The sequence below is a fragment of the Dreissena polymorpha genome, chromosome 4 (genome assembly GCF_020536995.1).
Source record: "Dreissena polymorpha isolate Duluth1 chromosome 4, UMN_Dpol_1.0, whole genome shotgun sequence".
NCBI classification, from domain to species: Eukaryota; Metazoa; Mollusca; class Bivalvia; order Myida; family Dreissenidae; genus Dreissena; species Dreissena polymorpha.
Window position 1 is genome coordinate 142,552,517 of NC_068358.1, and position 18,838 is coordinate 142,571,354.

Below are 18,838 nucleotides of genomic sequence, written 5' to 3' on the forward strand. Positions count from 1 at the left end.
CGATGAAGATAATGTTCTTGTGGCCGAAGATGACACATGATATCGTGGAATATTTTAGTTTCAGAATGTTACTTGTTAATTTTCAGTTTATTTGTGTTTTCATAATACATGTAGTAATGAGAAACGTTTTCTAAATAAAGAGTGTGCTAATTACTTTGAAATACAAACCCAGTGTTTTATAGCAGTGTGTTTTGCATTAATCACAATGGATAATCCTGCTTATGTTTTTGTTTACACATGAATTTGTTAATGTTTTAATCTCAATTACATGGGGCACAAAATTATTAGTAGGGCGTTACATTCAAATGAGAATGTATTGAATAGTATTCAAATTTTTCATTGATTTTATGTATTTGAGGCCATACAGCCAATGGAATCTTGGACAAACTATTCACGGCCTGAGCAAGGTCTGCTCAAATTCTGCATAAATGGGCTGGGTAAAAGGTTCACATGCGCAAATTATGGTATTATTATGGCCAAATATGTGTTAAAACGCATAGCCAAGCATTCAACTGAAAAATTAAGCGCATTAAAATGGGAATGGTTGATTACTTAATCAAGTGGATGAAAGTGCATATTTGTTTAAACAGTAGATTTGCGTTGCTAAATATCCATCTGTAAGAGTTTGTTAAAAGTTGGCAATCTAAAATAGTCATACTGTTTTATATGACATTTGATAGGTGAAGATATGTGTACAATGCCAAAAGTCTGATCCACTGAGGCCACCAAAGAAACCTGAACTGAAATCAATCCATGTAAGTAAACATTTATTGCATTATTTTCATCCTGCCGAATCAAGCAAATACACAATGACATCATTTGGTTTGTTTACGGTCTTTCTGATTTTTCATGTGAATGATTAGATTTTAATTAGAAACGTAAAAATACATATGACGTGTAAAGAATATGGATGTTGCTATTGCAGTGCATACTAGTATTAATAATGAAAAATAAGGTATTTTGTATCCTGTGCTTAGAAGTATGATCTTAATTAAAAGTGTAATTTTTACAAACACTTACAAAACAGTAAACTCACTTCTACTGCAAGCCTTACCTCAAGGGTAATCATCATCCTTATCAAAATAAAAAAAGTAGGAATAAGAAGATTGTTTATGACAAATATGATAGAATATTCACAGTTTTAAAAAGTGGGAAACGCAGAAAAAAAACAGCATCATAAAAGGTCCGTTGTCAGCGTCAGCAATACGATATACTTCAACCATTGCAAAACATCAAATAAACGTTTCTTTCCACTTGAAAGGGTATCTATTTTAGGTTGTAAGTGACCTCGTTTGATAAAATTCAGAGGCACTTTGTTGAAGTACATTTGCATGGTAGCGACTTCATTATTTTTACGTTCAAATGACACATTGAACTTCATTGTTACATTGTTCTGATCCATGTATGGTCGATACAGTTCGGCAGGGGAAAGGAATTCCATCAGAAAACGATCTTGATGAGGCGTTGAATACAGGTTTCCCTTAAGGTGACCCATGGTAAACTTTAAACGTGTGTTGCTTTCGTTATCTTTTTCCAATTTTATACCAGTCAGCATGTTGTTGTCGTAGTAGCCCGTGTATTCTTGCGCGTTTTGCAACACACGTTCGGTCTCACCCGGACCGTAACCCATTGAGATTTCTTCTTGCCATGGTTTCGGAAACGTACATACATTTGTGACATTAATCCAAGGTGTAAAGCCAAGCAAACGATCAATTATGTGATACAAAATTGTCGTCAGAGCATCTGCTTGTTGCACATCTATTGCGGGACCATTACTTGTTCCCAAGATACCTGTACAAACAAAACAAACTTTATCGCACTTGTTAAAATATTAACCATTTTTTAAATAGTATAATTATGGTATTTGTGAATTGTTTACATTTATATTATAAAAGGTATGTATGGAATCAAAAGAAGCAGATAACAGTAAATAAAGTCTGAAGTTTTAGGACCACTATTGGCCAAGAACTAATAACACTTCGGTGTCAGGCGTGAGAAAATATTATTTTAATATTGTTTTTTATATGAACTTTTCGTTTAGTATCGTTACTTTGCTTCGTTGTCAGTGTCTACATTTGCTATACATTTAATGGTTATTTTTGGTGAACTAAATTTGAATATACCAATAGTATGTTAAACGTTTCAAGATGGTGAATCTTTATAATAATGGCCTTATTTTGCAAATTGACACATACTTATTATACGTTATACTCTCAAATAACTATTGATAAAAGATTTCACGTTTCATTTTAAAACTTAAGTGTTTTATAACATATAAATCTTGTCAAAACTTATGATTGTTTTGATTGCGCAGACTATTAGATTTCTGTCGAGGAATACCGGAGTCTCTTTGTCGACAGATGTATTTTAAGAGAAAATCGTCGAAGCAGGCGATATTACGCCTAAAGAAAAAATGTATTTTTCGCTTAAAAACTTCAATATTGCAAGTAGAAGACAAGATCATAAACAGTAAGATTAATAATTGTGTGAAATGTTTGGTCTCGCACATTTTAGACTTGTTTAAAAACCCTTCTAGAGTGATCTTTCATCGTGCATATTGGGTGGGTAGGATCAAAGTCGCTGCTACTATAAAATGTATCTGATCAATAACTTTAGAGCGTATTGAGATATTCTGATGAAACATCATAAAATTATACAGATACCTTACAAAGAAACCGCGTGGCGATCAATGCCATAGTTATTCAAATAGAAAAAACTGTTCCAGATCAATAACGAATTTGTGATAGTGTGAATAATCTTCGCGTATTTGAATCTTATACCAAACATTTCATGATATTTCATTTGGGATTGATCTAATAAGAGTCAAGACCAATGTTATAAAAATTGGAAGGAAATGTTCCCAATTGAAAATGCATTTGGACATTGTGATAACGCGTCAAAAGTAAAAACCCGAGACCTTGCTTGGTCGTGCATTTGAGAATGGTCAAGGTCACTGTCACTTGCAATAGAAATACGTTTTTGTCTCTTTTTAAATCGTACTTTGCTCTTTGTTCAGCTTCACGCTAATGGTAACTGCATGTTCCAAGACTTTGAACGAAAAATCACTGATCAGGATGGATTTGCATGCCTTTCGTTTTGGTCAAAACGTATTGAATGGTGACCTTCATTGCTATTTTCTTAAATAAATTGTGCTTGGAGAACGCACATTGATTTTGTAGTACAATGCTTTCGCACTTAAACGTTCTTTTTTGTTTCAATTTTTTACAAATGCATTTCATTTAGTTTACCGATACGTAGCTCTGGAAACATCCAAGCAAGTGTTTTGTAGGAAATCACAGTTCCGCTGTGCCACACCTTCTTGTAACCTGGAAACGCCAAATATGTTTTATTTAAACTTAGAATGAAAGACATGTAAAATTATCTCGACTTACTTGGACATGTATATTTTATTTTTACATCATTTAATCTTCAGATTCAAACGTGTTTTACAGCCCTCGCCCAACCCCCCCCCCCCAAAAAAAAAAAAACAACAATAACAATACACACGCACAAAAAAAAACAAGAAAATAACCATAAAAACATAAACAAAACATAAGTAACCAAATGATTTTAAATGTAAAACTTTGTCGTCGTTCCAATTTAATGACATTAAAGTCTCATTTGCTCATCATGCTTAAAAACAAAATATGTGGCCCCAGTATATTTTTATTACCAAACCATACCGTTGTAGTTCCCCACAATCCAGCCTTGCCCATATCCCAGATGGATGTCTGAGACCGGAAATGTAGGCCGAGTGATTGCGCGATATTGCTGTCCTGTATACTCAGAAATATCTGCAATTCAATCGCAATAACTTTTTCGCAAATATTCAACACACACTTCAATCAACAAAAACATATAAATGTCGATCCATGATTGCCTACGATATAATAAAGGTAATCCATATGGGATCGATGATGCGCTCTCCACTTGCCGTTGTGTTACCCAAATTTACCCTTCTTTTAATATGGGTCATCCATGTGCTTCTATAAAGAATTTGGTTTATGTTTCATAAATGTATTTGCAAAAAGCGCACGTTGGTTTTGGTTTTAATAACAAATTTGTGTGTAGCTCATCTGTGTGCGAGCTATTCAGCTGTCATCTTCTTTTGATCCCGCGTAAATATGCTTTTTTTAAACTTATTTATCTCAGCTAGATTTCATAGAAAGCCAAAAGCTTATTTGAAACGCTCTTGAGTCCGTTTCCTGTGCCTAGAACCAGTACTTGTTTGCTATGGGGAAGATCTAAAGAACGCTCCCACAGTGGGGATCGAACCCGTGACCTTCAGGTCGCTAGGCGGACACCATATCCACTTCGCCACGGCGACCTTAATATTAGTATTTGATTCAAATTACCTTTCTGAATGTTGACAAATCTTGGCAATAATGTTTCTGCCGTGGTACTACACCATATTTCGTCAAATTTTCTAGTATTAGTTTTTAACATTCAAACAAACATTTTAAGCACGTTATAACTATGCCAAATGTCAATCTGCTTGCACTTATCTCGATAAAGTTAACATAACGACTGAGATTCTGTGCGTGCGTGTGTGTGTCTGTCCGAACACTTAGAGGTCAAAGAATAAATTTAAACATAATACAGCTCTTGGCGACTGCAATTGAACCATCTGATAATTTAAAATAACTAACCACAAATTAGCAGCGTGTACGTATGTCATGTCACTCGACCTGTATTCTTAGCTTGAAGGTTATGTTCAAACTGAGAGATAAGAGATTAAATTCTGACATGATGGAGATTGTCCGAACAGTGGTAGTTTCTTCGTCACGCTCCATAAAACGTAACAATGTTTTGTCTCAAAATGTCTATACTAAGGAGCCTCTGTATTGTGCGTAAGATCTGCATATGTGGTACGACAAGTCAATATCCTATTTAAATGTCAATGCTCATTAATAAGCACAATCCAGCATATGCATGCATCGGGAAAGTTAAAATTAACATACCACAAATGTCCACCACTCGGAAAATGTCTTTCTCGCAAGGAATGGGCCCTACGTATAAGGCCGATGCCATTTGAAGGTCTATGCTCAGAGTATGGGTAAACATGTGAACAAAGCTTGTACGAACAGTTAGGTTATCATTATCCCTTTGCATGCTGGGAAATTTGTCGTCTGCTAAAATGTCGTCTGCTGAATTTCTAAAATCAGCGTTTTCTTCGATTTTTTTTTCAAACAATACTATCATAATAGCAAACAGTTTGGATCCTGATAAGACGCCACGTTCTGTGGCGTCTCATCTGGATTCAAACTGTTTGCAAAGGCCTTCACAATTCGGTTCCAGCACTGAAAGAGTTAAACTGCAATTCTTAAATCCATGCATCATCCCTACCCTTGTTGAGAACCCATACATTTGACCTGTTTACGAGAATTACTCCCCTTTAATACAAAACAAGTCCGGTTACGGTGTTGCATTCAATAAAAAAATGTGTAAAATGCGAACTGTACATTCAATTGCAACTTCACACATGTGTCGACATCATGATGTATGGAAGGCTCATAAATCTGAGATAGAAGTTAACATTTTTTACAATATCGTTTATTGTATTTAGCACAAATGGATTTAGTCTTATATGTAGAGTTTAATATTCTTTTTAAAAAAAGATTCGCCTTTTTAACTCATTCCCAGTGGGCATCCAACGTTGCTGCAACGTTGTATTTAGGTTGCATTCGAACGTTGCAGTTTGGTTGTACCAATTGTCTGTATGAAAGTTTTCCCGACGTTTTTCCCAGCGTTGCTGCGACGTTTTTTCCCAACGTTGCTGCAACGTTTTATTTAGGTCGCATTAAAACGCAGTATATTTAAATTCTATTTTTTTAAATAATATAAAATAAAAATTATTTACTGCCAACCGCTCTTTCGATTAGTATCGGCAGTTATGGACATTTTCGAGTTCGTTTCTTAGAAAGAACCATAATTTGATGTCTATAGAGGAGTTAATGAAACGCTCCCCGAGTGGGAATCGAACCCACCAACTCCCGATCGCTAGGCGGAAATCTCATCCACTACAAAACGGCGACAGTTGAAAGTTACAGACAAAAATGTTGACTATTTATTTTTTTGGAAACTTTGAAACTAGATTCTACCATTTTAATGCATAACACAACTTAAACGAAATGTTTTATCCGGCGATTTTGAGTTAAAGTTCATCTTAAGCATCTTTAGTTTAAGCAACTGATCTGTAGCTAAATAAAAAAAATGAATTTCTAAAATTTACAAGAAATGTTTGCAAAAACGTTCAGAAGTGGTTACTAATGTCGCAACCAGAATGCAACGTTTCTGAAACGTCCTTGCAACGTTATGATGAAACGTTTTGTATGCAACGTTATGGCAACGTTCGGTAATGGTTGCCGACGTTGCGACCTAATTATTACGTTTCGGCAACGTTCGCACAACGTTTGATGCCCACTGGGTTTACGAGAAATATAGATCCTCTCGCATACACGAAATATTACTGTGACGAAGCAATATGACTTGCATATGCACCTATGCTAGTTAAGTGCATTTTAAAAGCGAGTATTATGATGACTTTTGTATGTCACAAAAACAAAACAACAATTGATAGAATAGTTACCAGTATATGATTCCATTAGCAGTTTTGGATCCAGGAGTTGTGTCCCATTATCAGTCTTGCCCATGTTGAGGTTAAACCGGATGTACTTTGCCATGTCGACACCGTTTGAGAGAATAGCCCCGGACGCTTCCAATGGTGATATTCTTGTAAGAAAAAAAGAAACAAATATATGAGCCTTGTTCTGAGAAAACTGGGCCTAATGCATGTGCGTAAAGTGTCATCCCAGATGAGCCTTGCAGTTCGCACAGACTAATCAGGGACGACACTTTCCGCCTAAACTTGATTTTCTGTAAGGAGGGTTTTCCTTAAAACTAAAAATACCATAAAAGCGGAAAGAGTCGTGCCTGATTAGCCTGTGCGGACTAATCTGGGACGACACTTTACGCACATGCATTAAGCCCAATTTTCTCAGAACGCAGCTCAATTATGTTGAACGTGTGATAACATTCATCAGCTACATCATAATTGACTTAAAACTTCATAAACTCGTTAATACGGGATGAGGTTGGACTATATGTTGACAAGTTAAACTTAGTGTCGAATTATTACAAAAGAATGATTCCTACTTGTAAATCTCTTGAGTTCCTAGAACAAACTGTCCGTTTATCATCATATACGGTCTTGCAACGTCTCCTTTAAAAAGCTCAAACGGCTCTTGTAATATTCTTGATGAGGTCATTCCGATTGGGCGAAAGACACGTGACGTCATAAGGTTTTCCCAGGTGTCTCCGCCTAGTTTCTCGGCAACTTGTCCCAGAAGCATGTACATGTAGTTGTTGTAAGTTGTGCCATCTCGAAATGCTCTTTGTGCCGGTAGGAATGATATTTTCCTCGAAAATACATGTTATACTAGCGAGAAATGACAACTTAAAAAATAACCTTGGTCATGCAGATAATAAACAATGATCTTGTAACGGCTGTGCTTCAAATTATTAATAATTTGAACCGTGGTTATGAAAGTACTTAAATAGTTAAATATTGTATTAACTTGAGAGTAGCCCACTTTAATGGTTTGAGTATCAGTAAACGATTTGCCTTTGATATGTGCAGCATTTGTGGTGAAAAGACACACAAATACAAACACATTGGACTTTTTTCGACGTTGCGGTTTTATCCTGCCATTACCTTATATATAGCTTGTAGAATGTCAAAGATTTTCCGTGACAGAAAACATAAATTAATAAACCATAGCATTGCATTGGCTTGTAGCGAGAGCCCAAACTCATATATCCAAGGTAATGGTCATATCGCGTGGCCAACCCCGTCTCATATAGCCAAGGCAATGGTCATATCGTGTGGCCAACCCAGTCTCATATATCCAAGGCAATGGTCATATCGTGTGGCCAACCCAGTCTCATGTATCCAAGGTAATGGTCATATCGCGTGGCCAACCCAGTCTCATACATCCAAGGTAATGGTCATATCGCGTGGACAACCCAGTCTCATATATCCAAGGTAATGGTCATATCGCGTGGCCAACCAAGTCTCATATATCCAAGGTATTGGTCATATCGCGTGGACAACCCAGTCTCATATATCCAAGGTAATGGTCATATCGCGTGGACAACCCAGTCTCATATATCCAAGGCATTGGTCATATCGCGTGGACAACCCAGTCTCATATAACCAAGACATTGGTCATTTCGCGTGGACAACCCAGTCCCATATAGCCAAGGCAATGGTCATATCGCGTGGACAACCCAGTCTCATATAACCAAGACATTGGTCATATGGCGTGGACAACCCAGTCTCATATAATCAAGGCATTGGTCATATCGCGTGGCCAACCCAGTCTCATATAGCCAATGCATTGGTCATATCGCGTGGACAACATAGTCTCATATAACCAAGACATTGGTCATATCGCGTGGACAACCCAGTCTCATATAACCAAGACATTGGTCATATCGCGTGGACAACCCAGTCTCATATAGCCAAGGCATTGGTCATATCGCGTGGACAACCCAGTCTCATATAACCAAGACAATGGTCATATCGCGTGGACAACCCAGTCTCATATAATCAAGACATTGGTCATATCGCGTGGCCAACCCAGTCTCATATAACCAAGACATTGGACATATCGCGTGGCCAACCCAGTCTCATATAGCCAATGCATTGGTCATATCGCGTGGACAACCCAGTCTCATAAAACCAATGCATTGGTCATATCGCGTGGACAACCCAGTCTCATATAGCAAAGGCATTGGTCATATCGCGTGTACAACCCAGTCTCATATAACCAAGACATTGGTCATATCGCGTGGCCAACCCAGTCTCATATAATCAAGACATTGGTCATATCGCGTGGACAATCAAGTCTCATATAGCCAATGCATTGGTCATATCGCGTGGACAAACCAGTCACATATAACCAAGACATTTGTCATATCGCGGGACAACCCAGTCTCATATAACCAAGACAATGGTCATATCGCGTGGAGAACCCAGTCTCATAAAACCAAGACATTGGTCATATCGCGTGGACAACCCAGTCTCATATATCCAAGGTAATGGTCATATCGCGTGGACAACCCAGTCTCATATATCCAAGGCATTGGTCATATCGCGTGGACAACCCAGTCTCATATAACAAAGACATTGGTCATATCGCGTGGACAACCCAGTCTCATATAATCAAGACATTGGTCATATCGCGTGGCCAACCCAGTCTCATATAGCCAATATACCCAGTTTCATATAGCCAAGACATTGGTTATATCGCGTGGACAACCCAGTCTCATATAAACAAGGCAATGGTCATATCGCGTGGCCAACCCAGTCTCATATTGCCAAGACATTTGTCATATCGCGGAACAACCCAGTCTCATATAACCAAGGCAATGGTTATATCGCGTTGCAACCTAGTCTCATATATCCAAGGTAATGGTCATGTCGCGTTACAACCCAGTCTCATATAACCAAGGTAATGGTCATGTCGCGTTACAACCCAGTCTCATATAACCAAGACAATGGTCATGTCGCGTTACAACCCAGTCTCGTGTAGCCAAGACATTGGTCATGTCGCGTTACAACCCAGTCTCATATAACCAAGGCAATGGTCATGTCGCGTTACAACCCAGTCTCATATAACCAAGGTAATGGTCATGTCGCGTGCACAGCCCAGTCTCAAAAATCCAAATGTAATGTCGCGTGCACAGCCCAGTCTCAAAAATCCAAATGTAATGTCGCGTGGACAGCCCAGTCTCGTGTATCCAAGGTAATGTCGCGTGGACAGCCCAGTCTCGTGTATCCACGGTAATGTCGCGTGGACAGCCCAGTCTCGTGTATCCAAGGTAACGTCGCGTGGACAGCCCAGTCTCGTGTATCCAAGGTAACGTCGCGTGCACAGCCCAGTCTCAAAAATCCAAATGTAATGTCGCGTGGACAGCCCAGTCTCATGTATCCATGGTTATGTAGCGTGGACAACCAAGTCTCATATATCCGAGGCAATGGTCACACTCGTGTTTTAAAGGTTAAAGAGTTTCGGTTTTATTATTAGCTCATCTATTTTTTGAAAAAAAATTATGAGCTATTGTCATCACCTTGGCGTCGGCGTTGGCGTTGGCGTTGGCGTTGGCGTTGGCGTTGGCGTCGGCGTCCGGTTAAGTTTTGCGTTTAGGTCCACTTTTCTCAGAAAGTATCAATGCTATTGCATTCAAACTTGGTACACTTACTTACTATCATGAGGGGACTAGGCAGGCAAAGTTAGATAACTCTGGCGTGCATTTTGACAGAATTATGTGCCCTTTTTGTACTTAAAAAATTGCAAATTTTGGTTAAGTTTTGCGTTTAGTTCCACTTTTCTCAGTAAGTATCAATGCTATTGCATTCAAACTTGGTACACTTACTTACTATCATGAGGGGACTGGGCAGGCAAAGTTAGATAACTCTGGCATGCATTTTGACAGAATTATGTGCCCTTTTTATACTTAGAAAATTGACAATTTTGGTTAAGTTTTGTGTTTAGGTCCATTTTATTCCTTAAGCATCAAAGCTATTGCTTTCATACTTGCAACACTTACTAACTATCATAAGGGGACTGTGCAGGCAAAGTAATGTAACTCTGACTGGCATTTTGACAGAATTATGTGCCCTTTTTATACTTAGAAAATTGAAAATTTGATTAAGTTTTGTGTTTAGGTCCACTTTATTCCTACAGTATCAAAGCTATTGCTTTCATACTTGCAAGATTTATGAACTATCATAAGGGGACGGTGCAGGCAAAGTTATGTAACTCTGACTGGCATTTGGACGGAATTATGGGCCCTTTATACTTAGAAAATTGAAAATTTGGTTAAGATTTATGTTTTGGTCACTTTACCCCTAAAGTATCATAGATATTGCTTTCATACTTGGAACACTCACAAACTATCATAAGGGTACAGTAAAAGGACAAGTTGCATAACTCTGGTTGTCATTGTTACGGAATTATGGCCCTTTTTTGACTTAGTAACTTTTAATATATGGTTAAATTTTGTGTTTCGATCCACTCGAAGTATCAAGGCTATTGCTTTCAAACTTCAAATACTTACATGCTATCATGAGGTTACTGTACCTGGCAACTTGAATTTTACTTTGACCTTTGAATGACCTTGACTCTCAAGGTCAAATTATTAAATTTTGCTAAAATTGCCATAACTTCTTTATTTATGATTAGATTTGATTGATACTTTGATGAAACTACTCTTACCTGACATACCACAATAGACTTCACCCAAACCATCCCCCGTGCCCTCCCCCCCCCTCCCCCCCTCCCCCCCCCCCCCCTAATTTTTTTTTTTTTTTTTTTTTTTTTATAAGATCATCTCACAAATGACCACCACACCCTCACACTATACCCCCACCCCACCCCCCCCACCCCCCCCCCCCAAATTTTTTTTTTGATTTTTTTTTTTTTTTTTTTTTTTTTTTTTTAAGATCATCTCACAAATTATCACCACACCCTCACACTATACCCCCCCCCCCCCGATTTTTTTTTTTTTTTTTTTTTTTTTCGCTTTTTTGGAAGATAATGTAATAAATGTCCACAACCCCACACTATACACCCCTCTTCACTCCACTCCTCCCTCCTTTGTGATTGAAAATGAGAGTCCCTTCACCTTTAAAAAGAAAATAGATGAGCGGTCTGCACCCGCAAGGCGGTGCTCTTGTTAACTATGCACACACCGAGAACTAAGTTTTCTTTACACAAATGTCTACAATCTCTAGATATAATGTCGCGAGCGTGTTTCTAGTCCCCAGGCTAAAGTCCTTATCTGCATATATCTTCTAACAGACATAACTTAAAAGACTCGCTGACAATAGATTAATTACTTAGATTAATAACTGCTAACATGTCGCGCTCGGAAACGAGCATCGTATTATTTTTGTCACTAGTGGAGTTCAAAAGTCCTATATCCGGAACTTCTTTATGCATATAGAGAATTAAGTTTAATTTGGAGCAAATATTAATCATCTTTCGACAGGTCATAAATGAAATGTACATGACTCATGCATGTGGAACTTAAACACAAATAAGTACAACGTTTAATAATAGTCATTGCCATACAGAATTCAAATTATGTATAAATTAATAACAGTCTTATTATGAGTTTATTCAAGAAAACTACTCGTGTTGGCAAAGATAGTTTGCATATATCATAGAACATATTTGCCGAAATATTTTGTCAATACTTACTTGCACAGTTCTTCCCTAGTAACGGATTTCGGATATCCGCTGATGACCCCTATTTCGAGCCCGTCCAGTCCAGTACGGTGTGAGAGAAGGTCCTTCAGAGTGCTCTCCCTTGTTCGATAATCGTCCACGAAGCCGTACTCGGGACCCAGAATGTCCATCACCTTGGCCGTCCAGTCCAGTCTGGAACACGATATCATTCGATTGCCGTCCATATCAGGACAACTGTCTTATTTAATAATATCTTTCCTGGTGACGTATTGTATTTGCTTATTCAAAGTAAGATCGTTTAAGTATCCCAATAAAACATAGGATATCCCAATATTTGTTTAATAAACGATTGGTTGTACAGTTGAGTTCACTCAAAAAATATTTGTTTAATAAACGATTGGTTGTACAGTTGAGTTCACTCAAAAATAAAAAATGTGTTTTAGATTCGATGCTTAAATTCCATAGAACTACTTTTTGGGATCATAATGCAACAACCAATTCTATACTATTTTTAAAGAGATAATATCCATTCAACAACCAATTCAATACTTTTTGGGGATAAAGCTATGTCTTCATCGAAATTTACTTTTTCTCAGTCAGTAGAATACTGAGCAGCACCATGGTGAAGGACTTTGTTACGGAGCCAATGGCGAACAGAGTGGAATTGTTCACCGGAATACCAGCCGAGATGTCCGCGCTGCCGAACCCACGCGACCACACATCATCTCCTGTAATTGAAAAATATAATAAAAATACCTGTCGAGCCCATCAAACTTTAATTAAGGTAATTGCTTTAATAAGCCTTTATCATGAAGCAAATTTTATTTAAACAAGATAAACCATGATACGAAACATAGGGTGGTGTTATTGCATTCAGTGAGAAAAGAAAGACACATAAATAAATTTAACAAATAAAAAGGGTGTGATCGTTTTTATAACACAGTAAGCTCACAGTACCATGAAATGTACTTTTTAATTTTCTTTTTTAAACGAAATATCGGAACGCAAAATTTGTATTGAAAGTGTAGCAAGAAGTAATTCTGATGTATTTCACACTGACATAAGCAGCATACAAGTCTGTCTTTTATGCACTAGTTGCAATTCCTACGAAAAATTATTTTAACAGGTTATTCGAAAAAGCTCCTCTTACCGGTTCCCACAAAGTCACGTGATCTTGCACCCTGATTACAATACTATCTGACAGGTAACAGTACAACGGAATGACTAGGTTTGTGTGGGAATGACGAATATCCAAAAAGAGGACGCGCTCCACTGCACAATGCAATGAGTAGTCGCGAATTAATAAATTCTACCCTTAACATTTAAAATACAAAAACCAAACGGAAAATTTAATGCATTTTGCCAAATACAAGATACGAATTTATCTGATTTTTAGAGATATTTAGATCATTGCCATTCATTGTCGCCGTATACGCGATGACTGTGAGTATACTTCGCGATTCAACTGTCGGATCTACGGATAAAGCTTCGATAATGTGTGGAAGCACGGAGTGTATATTGTAATCTAGAGTCCGTGGTGGAAGAGAGAATTTCTTATATCGCCTTCTTAGATTTGGTCATACTGCAGTTAAAAATCCGTCATGTGCGACTGTAAATGAAGTAGCACAGGAAACTTAGGTAGTAGTGCAATTTACCACGTTCAACCTATCAACCGAATGAGCTGATAATTTTGTCCGAAATTAACTTATTAGATATCGATTTTTTTTACACAACCCTTATCAGCGCCTGATCGCCCCCACTTAGTCAGAAAAACACAGAGTGTCTTGGTCTTAGAGTGAACGTTTTATTGAAGTTTGTGAATTCTAATACCAGTGTTCAGAAAAATTCGTAAAATGTAACCAAAAAGAACTAGATATTTATGTCTCAGAAAGAAACAATGTATGTAGAATTTGTTTTACTTTAAAAAACACAACAAAAGTCTGTTTTCAATAAAAACGTGTAAGCATGGCAACTCTTTACCGTTAGACAATATTACAATAACGCCGTTTTCTACGTGCGTCATTGACTATTTTCAAACGAAATTGTTCCAAATAAAATATACGAACAGGTGTTTTAATCCATTCTGGAATTTTAAGGATAGTTGGTTGAAATAAAAATGATTTTTAAAACCATTGTGACATATGGTTTTTGTTCACGTATTTGGGTGGATCTTCCGTTTAATAATGTAAAATTTCTATATTCTGGTAATATTATTTAACGAAAATCTGCAAAATATGCAATTTAAGTCGAATTTACTTGTCAAACAAAATCAACAAAATGTGCACGTGTCAATATAACTATCACTAGTGTTCGTGTTACTGTAAGTAATTTGAGGCAACATTATAATAAAATAATTAAAGTCAAATTATTTTAGCTATAGTATTAGAGGAATTTATAATCAAGCTTATATTCAAATTTTACGTAAAGTTTCATAATAAATATAATGTCTATTTTTTGTCATCACCATCATCGACATCAGAATCGCCACCATTGGCATCAGAATCTAAACCCATGGCATCAGCATAACAACCACTGACTCCTGCAACACTATGACTTACAACAGCAGAATTGTCAACATCAAATACAACTTCATCAACATCTTAACGACTGCCATTAGTATCACCCCAATCAACATAAACGTCATCCTTACCTGTACAAGAAATATTTACTCAACGAATACAAAAAAGTGCGCAAGAAACATGTAAATTTGTATCGATATGTACCAACTGATTTCAGACACGAATATAATTTTAGTAAATTGAAGACGACTATGACTTGTGACGTGAAGCCAGTGCCGGTTGATTTTATTTTCTTTTTCCCAACTTTATGGTTTGTTTGTATTCACAGAATGAAATATACATACGATTTTTACCATCTCACACAATAATTAATATATGGGCGTTGCTCTGTGAAAAGGGGTTTTAATGCATGTGCGTAAAGTGTCGTCCCAGATAAGTCCGTGATTAATAGCACAAGCTATTCAGGGACGACACTTTCCGCTTTTATGTTATTTTTCGTTTAAAAAAAGTCTCTTCTTAGCAAAAATCTCGTTTATGCGGAAAGTATCGTCCCTGCTTAGCCTGTGCGGACTGCACAGGCTTATTTGGGACGACACTTTACGCACATGCATGTAACGACTGTTTCACAGAGTACGGTCCATATCTATGTACTTTAAATGAACGACATATACCTGAAAGAATTGCAAAAGGGACAATCATAAACTAATGTTGGTTTACATAATACATGGGTTTTTATTTCACAACTTTTAAATAATAAAATGTTACTGCAATCCTGTTTGGGGTGAATCTATATAACTAAACTATGAGAACCTATGGACATTAATCTCTAAACAGACGACATTGTTCACGACGAAACTTGAATCTTCATACAAGTATGCAGAGTTTATGCATGCGCTTAATAATCTTTATGTAAAACGATATGACCTTAAGTGATAATATGGCGTATACACGTATCTTTTTTATATGAATCCGTCTACATTACATCCAAATTCTGCGTATTTCCGCCCAAATTTAACAAGTTGCACATCTCCAGATAATGTTAATTATGCAAAACGATTGTCACACACTTGCTTTTCAATTGAGAACATGTTTATTTACAAAAATATTTTGTGACGAATGAATCAAAAAAAAAATTGACAAAGTAATTTACTGCATTATCTCCGAAGTGTATATGAATGCAATTTGTTTTGATGTCAGACTGAGTACTAATAGCGATAATGGAAGTCTTACTGTAGAAAAGACATCTTTGTCACAAAATAGTCATAGAAAGTAGTACATTCGTCAATCGTTTATAATTAAACGACCAACCGACAGAGAGTCAAAACAAAGTTATTAAGTAAAACAATTCGCTTTTGAGAGGTCGAGATGGGGATCGGCAAAATGACAATGTCTGTTGGGAGCAGCGATAGAGGAAGGCACGTGTGCGCGTAGCAGCAGAGAAGCCGAACATTTGGGTCAACGACTAGATTCGCGAAAATGTGACAACCGTTTCAAATAATTCGCTGCTATAAGAAAAATACACACATTAAGTTCTATCAGTGCTCGACAATTTTTTTTATTTATTATTAATCAGATGGGTAAACGGCGACCTTTTATCTTTATATCTTCCTTTTTCACACTGGTCCGTAGTGACAATAATGTAATGACGCCAAGGTGCACATGTATGTACAATGTATAGTTATGATGTTCACATACATTAGGCTGTTTAAGTGAGGCCAGAGAGAATGGATTCTAAACTTCATCGAAAATTTAAACAGTGGTTGTTTGCCAGCCCTCAAAATACAGTGGTATTACCAGAAACGTGTTTCTGATTTTCCGAACTTAATTAGCGCTGTCTTTTGCGAAAAGCCAAAAACCGGCTAAAACGTTTTTTACGCAGCGTTTTTTTACGCAGATTTGTGCGGCTTTTGTGCATTTTGCATCGACGACAAAGTCGCCCGAACAATGGGCATTATGCATGAAAGTTATTCGTTCTAATAAATCAATATTAACAAAATCATTTAATAACACATATTTAATATTTCGAAAAGTCTTCAGTAACTATATTAATACTACGTGAAAATTATTGCGGTTCCTCAGACCGAATGTCAGTTGCACGTTTCTATTATTGTGTTTAATCAAACATGCGTGCCAGGAGTGGGGTGATCACATACGTCCTGTGTATTGACTACTATATGGCCGGTGACATTCCCAAAGATTTTACAAGATGCACGGGTTTGTCTTAAAGTTACACATGGGACGATGTTCGGGCCGATTGAATGAATTCCTGGCCTTGTGACCGCGCGTTATATTTCACTGATCGTACATATTTCCGTTACTGACATAACAGTCTTCAATCGTATTCGAATTCGAAATCGTCGTTCGTCAAAACAAATAACTCATACGTATATGTACTGCATGAGTTTGCTTATAAAATACATCTTACAACTTCATGTTCAAAGACAGTAATTTTAAGAAATGTTTGTTCTCCTGAGGTACCTTTTCAACTGTACGTCATACATTACTTTTATGCTACCATACAATAACTGTAAAACATGCAATTTTTCATTCACTACATTTAAGTTACTATTACGGCTATATATGTGTTATACATTATCTCTTACAACTTTATGTTGCGTTATGATATGTAAAATAACTGTATGTTGTCATTCAATACTTCTGACAACTGTATTTTGACATACGTCTGTTAACTGTATGTTGCTATGAAATATTTGAAAAAAAAACTGTGTGTTGTAAAATGACATTTTTAACCACAGTTTGATGCCTCGTTACAGCTTGAGTAAATTATTTTTTAACATTCAATACCATTAAAATGTTGTCAAGCATTTCCCATTTTAATTTATTTGTTTAGCCACACACTAATTATTACAACTGTATAATTCCATGCCATACCTTTAACAACTGTATATTTCCATGCCATACCTTTAACAACTGTATAGTTCCATGCCATACCTTTAACAACTGTTAGTGCCAGCCCTGGTATCTGGCGACATTTCAATGTCGTCTGCACGAGCTTTTCTATATCCAGTTCCTCGTTCTCGTTGAAAATATTACCAAACACAGACGGCCGTAAAATAACAATAATTAAAATAACGTCCAGAAAAAGTCTCATGTTTATATGAAACATACTTCATGTAGTGTGATTAGTTAAAATAGTAACGAAAACTCTTGCATTTAGTAAAGTGAACAGGATCCATGTTTCTCTGTATCAAATAGTAGTGCGACTAGATAAGTGTACCTCTAGAATCAATTCAAATATATTTGCCCACAATTGCTTAACCGCAACTTTATTTAAACTACAATCTTTTAATACACAGTTTGCAAAGCTTTATTATGATGTACAAGATTGTAACAGACAACAATTTTGACATTTACATCAGACAAAATAATTCTGAAATACTTCTACATGATGTAGAACAAAATGCTATTGAGAATATTCAATGCTGGTTTATGGTCAGGGCCACGAAAAAATGGTTCATCATTCATAATGCATAAATGAGGTATTATTAAATGACGTCCGTTTACTACAATCATGTTTTGGGCTTCAAAGACTGTTTTTGTATGTATTCGTTTGTTGACAATTTAAACTCTACAATGATAATTGCAATAGCACGACATGTATTGTACTTCAAAGACTGTTTCTGTATGTATTCGTTTGTTAACAATTTAAACTGTACAAGAAGAGCATTTTTTCACGAAAAACATGAACGGATTTGTTAAATGAATTTTTATATCGAAGATTGAATTATCACACGTAAAGTATAATTCCGCAAAAACGATAAAAATTTGAACATGTTTATGAATTTTAAGAACAAAAGGGACATAGAGTGTGAGTTGTATTGGGTACATGTATGCGAGTTTTTTAAACGCTTATTGGCAAGTTTTAATTTAATAAAAGACAAATAAAACCAAAAACATTTTCAGAAATACATATTAACACTCATAATTTATTTATATGTATGCAAACTAAATTGGCTGTGTATCAACTTGGCCAAGCATACGTATTTGAAGTAGTGAATTGATATAAATCTGAAGATTGGCGTCCGGTGGTTGTTTATTTAA

General features: G+C 36.6%; 1 protein-coding gene across 1 annotated transcript; it reads right to left on the reverse strand.

The window, feature by feature from the left end:
• Nucleotides 1-754: 754 nt before the first annotated feature.
• Nucleotides 755-18,004, reverse strand: LOC127877098 (uncharacterized). The gene is made up of 8 exons (XM_052422745.1): nucleotides 17,729-18,004; nucleotides 12,844-12,985; nucleotides 12,270-12,449; nucleotides 7,156-7,419; nucleotides 6,590-6,732; nucleotides 3,684-3,794; nucleotides 3,249-3,326; nucleotides 755-1,791 (listed from the first exon to the last, which is right to left on the reverse strand). The coding sequence occupies exons 1-8, from the start codon at nucleotides 17,901-17,903 to the stop codon at nucleotides 1,175-1,177; spliced, it is 1,710 nt and encodes a 569-aa protein (XP_052278705.1). The 5' UTR covers nucleotides 17,904-18,004; the 3' UTR covers nucleotides 755-1,174.
• Nucleotides 18,005-18,838: the final 834 nt, after the last annotated feature.

Excerpts from the sequence above, each read along its gene's own strand:
- LOC127877098 (XM_052422745.1), bottom strand. The coding sequence starts at position 17,903 with ATGTTTCATATAAACATGAGACTTTTTCTGGACGTTATTTTAATTATT. Across the intron at positions 12,450-12,843 it reads ATTCTACTGACTGAGAAAAA|ACTGGACTGGACGGCCAAGG; the intron begins GTAAATTTCGAT and ends ATCGTGTTCCAG. Across the intron at positions 3,795-6,589 it reads GCTAATGGAATCATATACTG|ATATTTCTGAGTATACAGGA; the intron begins GTAACTATTCTA and ends ATTGAATTGCAG.